This window comes from Mytilus galloprovincialis, chromosome 12, assembly GCF_965363235.1.
Source record: "Mytilus galloprovincialis chromosome 12, xbMytGall1.hap1.1, whole genome shotgun sequence".
Taxonomy (NCBI): domain Eukaryota; kingdom Metazoa; phylum Mollusca; class Bivalvia; order Mytilida; family Mytilidae; genus Mytilus; species Mytilus galloprovincialis.
Genome location: NC_134849.1, coordinates 53,676,638 through 53,694,505, shown reverse-complemented (window position 1 = coordinate 53,694,505; position 17,868 = coordinate 53,676,638). Strand labels below are relative to the sequence as shown.

General features: G+C 32.2%; 1 protein-coding gene across 1 annotated transcript in view; it reads left to right on the top strand.

Moving 5' to 3' along the window:
• The first annotated feature begins 5,243 nt into the window (after positions 1-5,243).
• The window catches only part of LOC143054236 (uncharacterized), a 50,596-nt gene continuing 37,971 nt past the window's right edge, over positions 5,244-17,868 (top strand). Inside the window, exons 1-5 of the mRNA XM_076227165.1 lie at positions 5,244-5,527; positions 10,222-10,290; positions 12,805-12,942; positions 13,628-13,651; positions 15,600-15,683. Coding sequence (XP_076083280.1) covers positions 13,634-13,651; positions 15,600-15,683 — 102 coding nt within the window. The 5' untranslated portion in view covers positions 5,244-5,527; positions 10,222-10,290; positions 12,805-12,942; positions 13,628-13,633. The remainder of the gene's footprint in view (positions 5,528-10,221; positions 10,291-12,804; positions 12,943-13,627; positions 13,652-15,599; positions 15,684-17,868) is intronic.

Here is a 17,868-nt window from a genome sequence, read left to right as displayed (position 1 = left end):
ATTGTATAGCAATATAATATTTGAAAGTAAAAATTGGTTTAAACTAAGATTTAAACGTTGATGACGTCATGAATTTTGAAGATTTATTGCACTAGTGCAATATTAGAATTTATTGCACGCTAACTTTTGGTTACGTATACGTTCTGTGGGAAATATTATATTACTATACAATAATATTGTTTACTCTGTAACTTCTGTTCTCTGCTGTCTTTTGTTTGTCATATATTGTATGACGTTACGTACAATGTTCGTACCTCATTGGAAAATAGGTGTAGTTAGCAAGATGCAAGTCCAAAATATATAATTTTGTGATATCATCATATTCATTGCAAATTGTACGTATTTTAAAAAAATAATGTTTTTTAAAATAAAAACGAAAAAAATAATTGTTGAAACTATGTTTTATGCTGCATGCGATAAGCTTCATTTTAAAAAAAAACGGCTATTTTCAGGTTGTCCCGCATAACAAATTTCATTAATTGTAACCACTAAACTATGATTTTCGTCTAAACTATTTAATATTTTGAAAAACGTTCTTTTCCATTATTTAACAGAATGGTTCCTTCAGTCTTTTATGCATTTTTTATGACGTTATGATGACGTCATGGAAAATAATAGCGTTCCATACTACAAGGGCAAATCTGTCCCACAGGGAAACAAATTGGGATTCAAGATTTGAGAATCAAAAAACATTTATCTAAAATAGAAAAAGTTTAGTATTTGTATTTACTACACCAATGTTAATTTGCTTAATTTTATGAATTTAAAGACAAATATCCTGAAAAATGATATATGGTAATTTATGAGCGATTTTTCAAAGGCTTACAAGGTTGTCGCACTACGGGGCGCCGAATGGGACTCTTGTGGTTTTGTACTCAAAATTCAATTTTGTACGGACAAAAGTGACTTTTGTTCAACAAAAATAAGTTCAGTTTAACAAAATTTGTATCATACTACAAATTTAAAATTTTGTCATACAAAATTATCTATCAGCGGACAAAAGTCACTTTTGTCATGACAAAATTCATTTTTGTTACACAGACTTGAATTTTGTTACCTAATTTGAAAATTGGGCGACAAAAGTCAATTTTGTATTCAAATTAGTTTAGTTTGGTTTCTGTGAACTAATTTGCATACAAAATCGACTTTTGTTACACAAAATTGACAAAAATGAATTTTGTCTCAACAAAATTGACAAAATTGACTTTTGTCTCAACAAAATTGACAAAATTGAATTTTGTCTCAACAAAATTGACAAAATTGTCTTTTGTCTCAACAAAATTGACAAAATTGACTTTTGTCTCAACAAAATTGACTTTTGTCTCAACAAAATTGACACAATTGAATTTTGTCTCAACAAAATTGACAAAATTGAATTTTGTCTCAACAAAATTGACAAAATTGAATTTTGTCTCAACAAAATTGATTTTTGTCTCACGAAAGTCAATTTTGTCACATAAAAGTCAATTTTGTTGTCACAAAAATGAATTTTGTCGTCACAAAAATGAATTTTGTCGTCACAAAATTGACTTTTGTCTCAACAAAATTGACAAAATTGACTTTTGTCTCAACAAAATTAACAAAATTGACTTTTGTCTCAACAAAATTAACAAAATTGACTTTTGTCTCAACAAAATTAACAAAATTGACTTTTGTCTCAACAAAATTAACAAAATTGACTTTTGTCTCAACAAAATTAACAAAATTGACTTTTGTCTCAACAAAATTGACTTTTGTCTCAACAAAATAGATATTTGTCTCAACAAAATTGACAGAATTGACTTTTGTCTCAACAAAATTAACAAAATTGACTTTTGTCTCAACAAAATTGACAAAATTGAATTTTGTCTCACAAAATTGAATTTTGTCTCACAAAAGTCAATTTTGTCTCACAAAAGTCAATTTTGTCTCACAAAAGTCAATTTAGTCTCACAAAATTGAATCTTACCTCACACAATTGACTTTTGTGATTTAATTTCCATATCAGGTAACAAAAGTCAATTTTGTATGCAAATATAAACATATTTGCATACCTTTTAGACAAAATTGACTTTTGTCATGACAAATATGAATTTTGTCTACAAAAATGAATTTTGTCATGACAAAAATGAATTTTGTCTACACAAATGAATTTTGTCATCACAAAATTGAAGTTCTCACAAAACAAGTCTGTAGCACATAGTTTTGTAAGACAAAAATGATTTTGTTATGACAGAATTGAATTTTGTACAAAGCCACAAGAGTCCCATTCGGCGCCCCGTACGCACCGCCTTTTTTTAACGTAAAAACGAACTCAACTCATAGTTACGTTAATTGTTTGCTTATCAGTGCTCTTATAATGGTAGAATTTTATGATTTTTTAAAATGTTATTTTTCTTAATTTTTCAAAAAACTAAAATACATCAATTTTCGATAAATACATAAAAAGCACCGTTTATTTTGCGGAGTCTTACAAGAATGTCGCACTGGCCATGGCTTAAAAACAACGTTTCAGTCAAATTTTTGTTTGAACGTCACGAAATATTCGCGACGTTGTGTTACGGCTACATGTACGAACATCGCGCGTAACGTCTATATAGTTTCGTTTGCCATAGCATGTATATATGTTTCTTAAAAATAAAGTATTCATTAATCTGACTACAGTAATAACGATGCCGATCTGATAAATCAATAAACTGATAATGCCCCCAGTTCATCAAATCTCGTATCTAATTAGTCGATAACGCAAAATCACGATCGATCTTGCACATGCGCATTGTTTCCCTGAACTAGAGTATTGTGATTCCACTCTGTTTGTGCGACAACATGTTTAAAATCATACATAAATCTCATCTTGGCATGACAAAATGCAAGAAGCGTGCTCGAGAAGTAATATATTGGTCACGTATGAATACAGAAGTTGAGCGATATATAGAAGATTGTACACTTTGCTCATCATATCAAAATCAGCAACCAGCTGAACCGCTTAGACAGTACTCCAACACCGATCTTCCGTATATGTTAGTTGGCTGTGACTTATTTGACTTCCAGAGTAAAACTTACATACTTAACGTGGATTATTATTTTAAGTACATGGATGTGTTACCGTTAAATTAAACCAATACTACAGCTATTGTTGAAGAGCTGAAATACATATTTGCAACACATGGAATCCCAACTACATTACATTCAGACAATGGACCACAGTTCAGTTCGGCCGAGTTTAAGGAACTCGGAATTGACCGGCACCAAACATCGAGTCCACATTTTCAAAGTGCGAATGATGAAGCCGAAAGATCAATAATACAAATCGTCAAGAATCTCTTGAGAAAATCTGATGACAAACATTTGAGCCTATTGGATTACAGGACTACGCGGCCAGTAGAACTTTAGAAGAAACTGACTTGTCGCCGTCCCAACTTCTAATGGGAAGACGACCGAGAAATACTCTGCCTGTGTCAAAAGAAGTGCTGAAGCCTAATATGCACAACGCAATGAATGCTAAAAGACACTCAAGTTGACCGCGAGAAAGAAAAGCAAAATTCTATTATGACAAACGAAGAGGAGTGCAAATGTCTGATTCAGAAAACAATCGATTGTATAGGAGAAATCGTAAACACTTACGTACTTCTACCGAAACAGCCCCCATGGACATTAACCGTGAGACAACACCTGCCAAATTCGAATTAGACAATCTACCGAATAGAATCGAGACCGTTCCGAAAGAAGCAAATGACTATAAGCCAGATGTAAGAAAAGATCAGATCGACGCGACAAGGAAGTGCAGAACTCAGATGTGACGATGACTAAATCAGGAAGGCTTTTCAAGAACCAGAGAGACTTGACTTGTAAATTCTGTTAATTAGACTTTTTAAGTTTTCTCATAATTGTGACCAGCCACGACATATCCAGGCTTATGGAGGTAGAACGTCATTGTGAGAAAATCGCCGTTAACTATATGTGACTAGCCATTTCCAGGCTTAGGAGGGTACATTGTCTAAAATTTGATTTTTGTATATTTATCTAGAATATTCCGAAACAAAACTCTCTGTCATGTTATTATGACATATGTGTTGTAATAGCAATGAAACGAGTCATTTCAAATACCGGTATGAAAATGAGACTGTTTTGTGACGACTTTTATTTATTGAAGCCACTAATTTATAAAACACAAAATTATTGTATTTATTGGTTTTTAGTGATGTTCAATAGCGTACTTGAATAAAATTTCAAAGACTTAAATTTACTACAATGCAAACAATTCTTAGCTCTATTTTAGAACATGTAATTTAAACTTGTTGAAATGAAGTTAGTTTGAAATTTGTCAAAGTAAGCTTTAAGAATTCCTTTTTTTTTTAATTTAGATTTATTATGCATGTCTCTAAACATAGTTTGCGACGCGTAACAGTTTATAAGTAGGTGTTCTCATATATTAATTTGATACGGTGCATTTATTATGGATATATTTCAGACTTCATTTATGAAAGAAAAACTTTAGAGCAGAGCATTACTTGTTTGTTTGTAGCTCTATTTTAGATCATTTAATTTAAACTTGTTGAAATGAAGTTAGTTTAAAATTTATCAAAGTAAGCTTTAAGAATTCCTTTTTTTAATTTAGATTTATTATGCATGTCTCTATACATAGTAAGCGACGCGCGTAACAGTTTATAAGTAGGTGTTCTCGTATATGCATTTGATACGGTGCATTTATTATGTATATATTTCATACTACATTTATGAAAGGAAATCTATAAAGCAGAAATTTGATTTTTTTTTTTGTATCAATTTAAAATGTAGATTCAAATATTTTTCACTTCAAACGATAAAGTAAAACTTCTTCAACACTTATATAGTTCGGCGTCCGCAAAAAAGAAGCCAACGAAAGTGTTGATCTCTTCTTCACAAATACGTATTTCATTGAATCTCGATATTTATCATGTTTATAATTTTTCTAACAATGACGTTCTACCTCCATAAGCCTGCAAATGTCGAGCTCAGTTTTTTTTAGTTTTCATTGGAATAGACTTTAAATTTTTAAAAGTTGCAAGTTCTGAAAATCCGAAAATTTCATATTCTGACAATTCAATTTAATTCAATTTGTGAGTGCGATTAGAGACCTTTTAAATTCTTCAATTAGTTTCATTTGCGAGAGAAAGAGAGTGTAATATCATCCAGTTGTTATCATGTAGTTTAGTCTTATCAACTGTTATCATGTAGTTAATACTTATGCATAGTTGACTTCGTTACCTTCCCCATCCTTGTAACTGCCCTTAGAAAAACAAAACGTGCAACTCAACTATGGTTGTTATTACAGCTCTAACCAATGAGCCAAAGAAGATCTTCCCTTACTCAACCAGTTAGACTACCTTTATGTTTCCAGGTCTACAACATAGTCATAATTTACTACAACTTGCATATCATTGATATCCCAATACTGCAATAGGGTCTGGTGCGTGACAGTTGATCACAGTTGGTACAGAGACATGTAATGTTACATGATGGGGATTAATTTTCGGAATGTTAGGTCATTGTCATGCATGTAGTTTGGGTTAGTAATATTAAATGATTAATTACAAAATAAACTATATAATTTTGCCTACGTTTTTAGTTGCATTATTCATGTTATTGTTATGCATATTTTAATCACCAAAATTCATGCGACTGTGGATTTATTAAACTTAAAACCAAATTTAAATAGCTGTTGCTGAATTCTCCTACATATTATGCTTGATAAAAATAATAATACATATTAAAATTATTGTTTTCATCATTATTATTATTATTATTTTTATTCATCAAATAATATTGCCAGGGGTAGATTCATCCATTTTCGAAAAGGGGGGGGGGGTCTAAACAGAATCCGGGTCCGTTCGCCCTGATTTACATTTGCCCTAGTACCTTTTCGCCCTGATACATGTTCGCTCAGGGTCCATTCGCCCTGATTTTTATTTTTTTTTAATTGTTGTCCAGTCACATAATTTTAAGTATTTGAACAAAAGGTGTTAAAGTTTGTTAAAAATTGACAAAATAATTATATTGCCGCAATCAATTTATCATTTTCCCTTTGATTTACAGAGTAGAATACTGCCTCATACAATGTTTTTCTCTTTATTGATATTTGTTAACAAAATAATTGTATTCAGTCAATCGTGAATGTATGCAGTATAACCATGATAACTGAGACTAGTCTCAGAGTATAATAATAAATGAACTAGTAAATCCGTTTCATGATTTACATTTCATGCATCATTGTTTGTATTAATTTCAAGCTGAATATTTTATCAAAACAAATCGTTTGATTTTTATTAATAATTCATCAAAAGATAAGTATCACAGTAATCAGTTATCTGAATTATCTTGTCATTGAACAATTAATGATCCTAAACAAGCTATAAACTTTTAAAAATTTCCCTGTTTCCATAAATTTCAAGAATATATACCATCATGACCATAGAAATATCTGAATAAGTTTATTCAACTTCAATGCCCTGAATATTAACATGATTAATATTTTTTAGTAGGGCGAACAGACTCTATGGGCGAACGAACTCAGGGCGAACGTACCCAGGGCGAATATGTTATTAGGGCGAACGGTCCCAATACTGTCTAAACACGGGATAAACAGTCAGAGCTCAGACATAAATAAGTCTGAATCTGCTTTTGACTCATAGAGGTCTAAATTTGTAAGTTTTAGGATTTTTCTCCCTTTAATGCAAGACAAAATACGACTTTAATAAGTCAAATATTGATAAGCAAAAAATAATTGACCAGAATCAAAAAGTTGCAAATATCGACTCCTACAAGTCGATATTCGATAAGTTATCAAAATTGGTTAATTTCAAGACCCATGCATATTTATAAAAAGGTCATGCATCTAAATCAAATAATGACAACATTGAAAGACAATGCTTTGTCTTCTAAAGAAAAATATGAATGCGAGTCTAAAAAATCGGAGATAATGATAATTAACCTTACAATGCAACCACCTGGAACCACACTTAATGAGGTAAAACATCTGTGTTTAGTATAAAGAATGTTCAATTAGATAATTAAATATAGATAGCTCAAGTCCTTGTGAACTCTCAGACAGGTTTTTGCTGTCATAGGTGGTGTACTTTGGCCACCAAGTAAAATTAAGTTTTTTCATCAACATAAATAGACCTAGAAACAAGTCTGTCATTTTCTGACTTAGATAAGTCTAAAATTGAAAACACATTTTTATAATAAATACATGTTTTGACTTCTTTAAGTCAAAAACAAAAATCGACTTGTTTATGTCTGAGCTCTGACTGATAAAGGGGGATCAAACCATGTCCCCATTCAACATGTTCAAATGCATTGATCCTCCCATAAAAAAGGGGGGGTGTCCAACCCCTGGAACAACCCTTCCCCCTTCTGGATCATTATTTTTTAAATATATGTTCTTCAAGATAATGCCTGAAAAAAATAATGTTGTGTTTCCGATCACCCCCTTGAAATTTTGAAGGGACGGTAGGTAGGGATTTTTTTTTTTTTTTTTTTTAATATATAAAACTGAATTTCCAGTTACCAGACAAAAGTTTGGGATTTAATAGAAAGAGATTGATTACCCACTTTAAAAATCTCCCCGAGATAACTTTTAGTTTACCCCTTTTAAAATCCCCCTGAAATAACTTTTAGTTTACCCCCTTTTAAAATACCCCTGAGAAAAAAACCAAGTCCAAACCTAAAAAAAATTTGGGCAGCACTTCCCCTAGGAAATTAGCTTTTTAAACCCAATTCCCCTATTTCAGGACCAAAAGTTTGGGATTGTCAGAGAAAGAAATTGAGAAGATGTGGGGCAGATTCATTTATAGAAACATGAACCAAACATCATCCCAAACCTACAGATAGACAAATATATTATATACACTGTTCCCTGGCAGGACACTTTCTTTTGGCAAAGCATCTGTGGCTTTTCATCAGAATGTCTAAAGCGTTGATTGGCTGACCAGTTTCAGATGGATTAATATCAGGTTCATTTTGAAGAAGGGTCTGGCATGAAAATTTAATAAATTTAATTCCAAAAGATTGCATTGTTCCAACAGTTGTGTTATTGTCATCAATCTCGGTCCAGTCATTTTTGCCGGTGGCCGAGCACAAAATTTGTGTTGTGTATTTTTTTTCATCGATGTTAGACATTGGATGAATTTCATTGCTAATTTTGAATGTCAAAAAAGGTGTTACTTTCTGTAAAATTTAGAAATATTTTTTTCTCCGCGAAATGGTCACACTTTCCACGTTGAACATTGTATAGGACGCGTTGTGTTGCCATGTTCAAACACTGACAAACGAAAATAACTACTGCGCATGCTCCCGCATATATAATTAGCCAAGAAGATTCCACTTTCCAGTACATTCTAAAAATAAGCCTCGAGTTTAAAATTAGCGTTGTTTTCTTTTGGGGCGATAAAAAGATCGAGGGACTTAGAATTTTTTATTTTCTTTCAGAAAAAACGGTCGGTAGGTATACAAATTATTTTTTTTTCCCACATCAGCTTTAAAAACTTTTGAGTCGGGGGTCGGAAGGACGGTCGGTCGGGTGACCGGAAACACAACATTTTTTTTTTTTAGGCCAAATACTATAGTAAGGCGAAGAATAGATTTCAATGGTTCCTTGTTTAGAACAAAAGTATTCATTTCGATATATTTAACTGCAAATTGCAGCATCTGACACACATTTGTGATGGCTGTCTTGATTTGTTCCAACAAGAATTTGTCTGATTAAAACATGCAACCATAAGCACATGTATACTTGATTAGCTGAAGCTGTCATTGAAAAATAATAAATAATATAAAAGAAAAGAAAAACAATTTCAAAGGATATGTGGTATACATTTATGACACCAAATCAGTACATGCACACCAAACAATCACACACAAAAAGCAAAGGTACAGAGCTTTTATTGTTGTTCTTCATCTCAAAGTCACAATGAGGCCTTCAACACAGAATGTTGTTTAATGCATGTAATATGTATGCAATATGGTATCATTGAATTGTTTTTTAATAAAAAAAAATTAAAGTTGTTTATTACATATATCATGTATACATGTATATACATGTATTAACCATGTTAACATGATTAATGTACATTTTACATGTTTTATTATATGAGATTTTAGAAGTGAAATTCAATAAGGGTTACAAATGTACAATTGCTTGCCACACAAATACATTCTTAAATTTCATTTGATGTTCCATTTATCAATGTTTATCATTTTATAGATCAATGAAATCCAACTGAAATTAGTACTACCTTCCAAAGGGAAATAGAAATTAAACTAAAAAATATATAAAATAATATTATCATGATTATAGAAAATTCAGAAACAGATAAACCATTCAGTTTCTCAGAAATAAAAACAGTTATAAATGGACTAAAATTAGGGAAAGTTGCTGGCCCAGATAGAATTATAAATGAAGTTATTAAATATTCTAACCCATTAATGATTAAAAATTATGTAAAAATATTTAGTCTTATCATGCAAATAAACTTCTAAACAAAAATAACATGAAGTAATTACATAGTTAATAAACTGATCAATCATTGCAATCGTTAAAACAGAAATTGTATATATAAATAAAAAGTACAGGTTCCAGCCCCGGCGCCGGGGAGGAAGTTACGAATCAGATCTACTCTAACATCGTTAGGTTGATTTTCTAGACACTTTATATATATATATATATATATATAGAAATAGACTTGTTAACTAAGATATCAGCTGTATGAATGAAAGATGGGAGACAGTGTTCTAATTAATAAGGCCATAAATGAGTTATGGACTCAAAAAATCTAACTGGGCTCATCATTTTCAAAAAAGATGCATTTATAAGGATCATAAAATATTGTATCAACTATATATATATGCACACATATCATTTTACATGTTTTATAGCAAATGTTAAAAAATAACCAAAACTTGATGTTATTTCCTTTCTCTATTTCAATGTATTTTATCATGAAGACTAAAGCAATAATTATGTAGCAATGACATTTCTTTTAACTGTTGAACACGCCATGGTCATAAAATGACGATTTAACAGGACTGGCCTTCAAAAGTCCCTAGTCAGGATCCTAGGATGTATGTGTCAATCAGACATCAACCAATCAATGAGAGAGGTCAAAATGTATTCAATGAGTCTTTATTACATGTCATCATTTCCAATTGAAACATTAACATTTATATTTCCGATTGAACCTCTATTTTTTTTATGTTTATCAGACCCTTGTCCAGTCAATGTGACCCTTGTAAAGTCAATGTCATCCTAGTCCAGTCAAGTTGTTGCTGTAGGTAAGTGTACATTATTCGTGAACTATATACATTTGTACCGTAAATTCGGAAATTTTGGTTTTGGGATATTTTGGCAGTTTTCACTCGAAGGCATGTGTTTTATTTTGGTGTGTGTAATTTTGGTGCTTCGTCCAATCGATGTGTTTTATTATCAATTTTGTATATTTGCTCTTATTTACCCGTTTGTGTTTATTGTCAAAATATCAATGACCTACATAAACTAGAAACACGACAATGTTGTCTAAACACATGAAACATGCTAAATGAAGGAATTGGATGCAATTACAAATAATTCAGTTATCTCGCGGTTGAAAGCTTAAAGGAAGTGATATTAAAAAGATTATTTACTTTTTACCAAAATCATATGAATTTTTTTTTAATCATTATCTCTATTGCCATGATTGCAGTTCAAGTAAATTGTCGACAATCAAGGATTTTAAATTTTAATCCAAATGTCTCTGGCAGTACATGTTAATTAATTGAAAGAATTACAAGGGTTTTAAATATTCTAATTACCAAAAAAACGGTGTCCTATCAGCAATAGCCTGGCATATTTATGTAATGTGCTATCAAATTATAATCGAATTTGGTTACATGTATGTATAGGATTATAGGAAATATAGGGAAGATATACCATTTACATGGTATAGCAGGTTATTTTCCCTGGGTGTAAATTTTTCACTTATTTTCGCGGATAAAACATTGTAGAACAAAATCGCCAAAATAAATTCTGCCAATTTAAAAATGTACATGCAAAGGTATTGATGAAAGTTTTGAATCCGCCAAAATAATAACCGCCAAAATAATAATCGCCAAAATATTTCGACTCGTATACCTTATTCAAGGTAAATCGCGAAATTGCACACCTGCGAAAATAACCTGCTATACAGTAATAGCATAAGATATTTTCCATAACAATTAATACATTGTAAAATAAAGATATTGTCGTACTGGTCTGCAATTTTAAGCGTTTCAATTTTTAGTGTTTGCTTTATTTTCGTGTGCTTAATTTTGGAACTTTCATTGGAGGCACCAAATAAATCAAAATTAAACTGCAACCAAAATAACCAAATTAACGGTATATCCCTCTGATACAACACATATACATTGTATTAGAAAATTCCTTTATTATAAGATTTTCAAAAGAGGATTATGCTTGATTTACTCTAGAATGTAGAATTGTACCATTATTTCTTGCAAGCTCTACATGTCTGTCATACCAGATTCATCCAACAGGACCTCATTTCATGGACCAGTGATCAAAGTTAAAATTTCATGGTGAAGTCAATATCTCATATACCTTAAGCAATATGTCAGCTAAATTTGGTGTATGGAATAATTATGTGGTGAATATGTCTGTCTGGCAGGATTTTCAGACCTTGATCTTATTTTTATGGTTCTTTGGTCAGTGTTAAGTTTTTCTGTGGTTCAAAGTTGCAATTGATATTTTATTTGTTTTATAAAAATGTTTACAAGCTCTATTGATATTATTATCATGATTATTGTCTTTATGTAAACTAAACTTTAGAAAGATATAACAGTTAGTTCATAGTTTACCAATCATGCATAGTACACCTATGTTATTACAGAAAAAATATGCATGTAATAACTATTGGGTGTTATTTCAGCTTCTCTTCATAACTTCAAAGCTTTTGCTCAGACATACATGACATATATAATGCTTAATCACAATGTATTTTAATTTATTGCAAGACATAATTATCAGAGCATGTAATGAGGTTCTGAGCAAGCTTCAAAGTAATTACCAAACTGTCTCATATAATAATACTTGTAAAAAGTTATATGCCTGTAATAACTAATTATAAAAACAGAAGATGTGGTATGATTGTTAATTCAATGAAACTCTCCACAAGAGACCAAATGACACAGAAATTACCAACTATAGGTCACCGTTCGGCCTTCAACAATGAGCAAAGCCCATACCGCTGTGTCGTCTATAAAAGGCCCTGAAATGACAAATGTAAAAAATTCAAACGAGAAAACTCACGGCCTAATTTATGTACATGATGTATAAAAAATGAATGAAAAACAAATATGTAGCACAGCAACAAACATCAACCACTGAATTACAGGCTCCTGACTTGGGACAGGCACATACATACAGAATGTGGCAGGGTTAAACATGTTAGCAGGATCCCAACCCTCCACTTACCTGGGACAGTGGTGTAACAGTACAACATAAGAAAGAACTATAAAAATCAGTAGGAAAATACTGAACTCATCAGATGGACACAAATAGACATAAATCTAACAAAAACACAGAGCATGATGCAGAGTGGACATTGCCGGGTACTTGTATATATTCAGATTCATGACTTAGGACAGGTTCAGTTTAAACATATTCATTTATAGTGGATTGGGAAACAAGTTATTGCAACTTATATTAATCCCTTTCCACTTTGCAAGTGCTGCCTTGTAGCGCATTAGCCTACTCTTTTTCAAAATCTATAAGGGTGTCTTTTACATGCAAACGATATTGGTCTCTCTTAACAGGGTTCAGCCATTTATCGCCCCGTCCGACAGACTGTCATCTTTTCTCAAGACCATTCTCGTAAATGGTGTCAAGAGGGAGCAGAAAATTCATTACCAGAAATTTCTCCTTGGAACAGGGATTGAACCAGGAACCCTTATGTTAGTATAGGTGCAAACAATTGCAGCAGGTTTAAACGTTTTAATGGTACCAAACCTTCAACCTTATCTGAAATAATAGTGTAAAACAATAGTGTAACATCACAACATAGAAAGACACACTATAAAATATCAATTGAAATGGATTAACTCAATCAAAAGACATAGTAACACAAGTGAACATACACTGAACGAATAAATTTGATCTATGATACAATGTATATACAAAATCAATAAAATAAAGAATTTATAATTAAAGTAACAATAATATTACAGTTCATTAACTTCAAATAGTGAAGAAAAATTCAGATAAATAAATAACTTTGAATGCTATTATTTAAATAACTCGAATAATTCAGTCATTATATTTCACTGACCTACGATTACTTCATTAATACCTGAATGCAAAGACAATGAAAAATCTTCAATTAAGCATTCTGATTAAGCTAGGGATTAACCTGTCTCAATAAAATTTAGCTAATTGCTAATTGGTCACCTCCTCTATGGGGCAGATCAATTACGGTGAGGGACTGAATTATTGGGATATTATTTGAATAAAATAAGTATCTAAAAATATTAGGTCAGTATTTTACATAATGATCAATGTATTTTCAATAAAGGTAGCAATGATAACTCAATTATATCTCACCAGTATCTATAGAATATAATTTTTCTTTTCTATTTTTAGGATATAATGGAAAATTGGAATGAGGTAAGATTCACTTAATAGTCCCCTTGTCATGCCTCGTTTTGTTCCCATTATTATACATGGTTTGCACTTGTTTGTCTTATTTTCTACTCATAACATGGGTGCACTTAATCTTCTTATCTTCTAATCTTTACACAGGCGACACTTAGTCTTCTTATCTTCTAATCTTTACACAGGCGACACTTAATCTTCTTATCTTTAATCTTTACACAGGCGACACTTAATCTTTTTATCTTCTACTCATTACACAGGCGACACTTAATCTTCTTATCTTCTACTCATTACACAGGCGACACTTAATCTTCTTATCTTCTACTCATTACACGGGCGACACTTAATCTTCTTATCTTCTACTCATTACACAGGCGACACTAAATCTTCTTATCATCTACTGATTACACAGGCGACACTTAATCTTCTTATCTTCTAATCTTTACACAAACGACACTAAATCTTCTCATCTTCTTCTCATTACACAGGCGACACTTAATCTTCTTATCTTCTACTCATTACACAGGCGACACTTAATCTTCTTATCTTCTAACCCAGGGCTTTCCATTGAAGCCGGTAGCCGGCGGAAATCCGCCGCTTACGGTGGTTTCAAGTGCCGGCTACTTCACTGCCAAAAATATAAATTCAAAAAGAAAAAAATATCTTTTTCAAATGTTTACAGGCAGCCGAGAGACGTATATTGTCGCAAAGTCGCGGTCACGATAAACAAGGATGAGAAGTCAATGTTTACCTTGGTCTAAATATAGTTCACATGAATTCAGGTCACTGATTGGTTGTCTATTTAAAGTCAGAATGCATCGTTTCTTTTCAAAGATAACAAGAGAGACGTTCCGGTGGTCATTGAATGATAACAATAGAGACGTTCCGATTGTTATTAACTCGTTGGCTTTTTTTGGCTTTTAAAACGTGAAGACAATCAGATAGGATGACAATCTTATGCTATGGAATAATATTTAGTCAAATTAAAGAAAGTGTAGTAGATCATATTGTTCAGAATCTGGAAAACAGTATCTTTTGAAGTTCATTTTTTCAAAGCCCACGTGGTGTTCAGAGAATCAAGGTCAAAAACGAAAGTAGAATATTGTCGACTCACCCTCAAATAAATAAAATTTCCAAATGATTTATGTATCCGACTTATTGAACAGTTTACAAAAAAAGAGAAAATCAGAGGATATATCAATTTTCTGTCAATGCTTGAGAAATAATTGTATGATTTAAATACGCGTAACAGTCTTTAGAGAGAAAAGGGGGGTCATTTAATTGTTTACAAATGCACGTAGTTATGCAAAATAAATCGATCAAGATTTCTAACAAACCGGATGATTATTTAAATAAAACTCCTTTAAAAGTAAATGAATTTTAAGCATAAGGTAATGAAAATAAAAAACTGACATAAAAAAAAAAATGAAATTTCTTTGAGTTTTTTTTTTTTTCTTTCTTTAATTTCCTACATAAAAAATGGTCATTTGAAAGATTAAATTAGGTGCCAGGAGATTGCGAGAATGCAGGATTTTGCTCTATTTATGCCAAAGCTTGGTGCCTTACGGCAGGGGGTCTGGGGGCCGCTCAATGCCCCCAGACCCCCTGCCGTAAGGCACCAAGCTTACAGCTTGGTGGGCGTCCGGCTTCGCCGAACGCATGTTATAGCCGCCTATAATTTTAATTCAGCCTTCTACTTCCATTTCAATGGAAAGCCCTGCTAACCTTTACACAGGCGACACTAAATCTTTTTATCTTCTACTCATTACACAGGCGACACTTAATCTTCTTATCTTCTACTCATTACACAGGCGACACTAAATCTTTTGATAAGGAAGGATAATTTATGTAGTTGTTGCTAAACAGAAGTACATAGTTACATTTGTATTACCTAATTTAACTCAAGGACATGCACATTTATAACAATCTATTAAATGTTATGTCTATGTTTTACTTACAGAAACTTCATTCAGCTGCTGGGACTGGAGATATAGAAACCGTAACAGTATGCCTACAGAATAAAGCAAACATCGATTATCAAGGTGTAAGTTAAATAGTCAAATTAAAGACCACTTTCATTTAATACTTCAGAACAAAATCATCTTAAGATACCTATAAAAAGAAGATGTGATATGATTGCCAATGAGACAACTCTCCACAAGAGACCAAATGACACATAAACTAACAACTATAGGTCACTGTACAGACTTCAACAATGAGCATAGCCCATACGGCATATTTTGATTAAATACTATAGTGTTAATTACTGGCTGTTTCTGTTTTGGCCCTGTTATAGATTAGCTGTATTGGACCCGAGACTCGAAGAGCCAGTCCTGTATGTAGACGAAAGTCCGGCCCAAATACAATGTTATAATCCTGGTATATCTATGATGAGTTATTTATTAAATTTAAATCAATGATTATGCTGAATCTGCACTGAATCCAGCTGTTAATTAAACAGTTTTAATTAACATGATCTAAAGTAACTGTTCATTTTTGTTGAGCCTTCGACTTTGGTCGAAAAAATGAGACATAGCAATCCCATATTCTGTTGTTGTCAGCCTTGTTGTCGGTGTTGTTGGCGGCAGCGTCCACAAATGTTCACTCTGTGGTTATGGTTAAAGTTTTTGAAATTTTAATAACTCTCTTAAACTATCTTGGATTTGTTCCAAACTTGGACAGAAGTTTCTTCAGATCATAAGATACTAAATAAAGGCAACAGTAGTTTACTGCTGTTCAAAACTCATAAATCCATGGACTATCCAGAGGTAAATTTTGTAAACATAAAATTCCTGTTTTTTCGTATTTTACTTATCAATGGACTCATTTTTTCTGCTGGGAAACATTACATTCACTCTGTATTTAAAGTGTTTAACATTTTAATAACTTTCTTATACTATCCTTGATTTGTACCAAACTTGGACAGAAGCTTGTTTATGATCAAAAGCTAGTATAGTATCTAGAAGGAAATTTTGTTAAAGTTTTGTACCTGTGTATCTGTATTTTACTTACAAATGGACTAAGTTTTTCTTCAGCTAACACTACATACAGTCTTCAGTTAGAGTTTTTGTCGAGCCTGCAACTTTTGTTGCAGAAAGCTCGACATAGGGATAGTGATCCGGCGGCGGCGGCGCGTTAGCTAACTTTTTAAAAGCTTTATATTTTAGAAGTTGGAAGACCTGGATGCTTCATACTTTGTATATAGATGCCTCATGTTACGATGTTTCCGTCAGTCACATGTCCAATGTCCTTGACCTCATTTTCATGGTTCAGTGACCACTTGAAAAAAAAGTTCAGGTTTTTTGTAATGTTGAATTATCTCTTATTATAAGTATTAGGATAATTATATTTGGTATGTGCGTACCTTGCGAGGTCCTCATGCCCGTCAGATAGTTTTCACTTGACCTCGACCTCATTTCATGGATCAGTGAACAAGGTTAAGTTTTGGTGGTCAAGTCCATATCTCAGATACTATAAGCAATAGGGCTAGTATATTCGGTGTATGGAAGGACTGTAAGGTGTACATGTCCAACTGGCAGGTGTCATCTGACCTTGATCTCATTTTCATGGTGCAGTGGTTATAGTTAAGTTTTTGTGTTTTGGTCTGTTTTTCTCATACTTTATGCAATAGATCTACTATATTTGTTGTATGGAATAATTGTAAAGTGTACATGTCTAGCTGGCAGATGTCATCTGACCTTGACCTCATTTTTATGGTTGAGTGGTCAAAGTAAGTTTTTGAGTTTTGGTCTTTTTATCTAATACTATATGCCATAGGTCAACTATATTTGGTGTATGGAAATAATTTATGATCTATATGTCAGTCGTGCAGGTTTTATTTGACCTCGACCTCATTTTCACAGTTCATTGCTCAGTGTTAAGTTTTTGTGTTTTGGTCTATTTTTCTTAAACTATAAGAAGTAATAGGTCAACTATATTTGTTGTATGGAAGCATTGTTAGCTGTACATGTCTGCCTGGCATGGTTTATTTGACCTTGACCTCATCTTCATGGTTCATTGGTCTTTGTCTAGTTATCTTGGTTAATGTTAAGTTTATGTGACAGTTTTTAATAAAGCTTTATACTTAGGACTATCAACATAATATCAATGATTAGTAAAGAATGCGAGACATTTCAGCGTGTGCACTCTTGTTAAAACATTTACATGATTTATTAGATCTATAAACTATCCTGTATTTTTTACCAAACTTGGACAGAAGCTTCTTACAA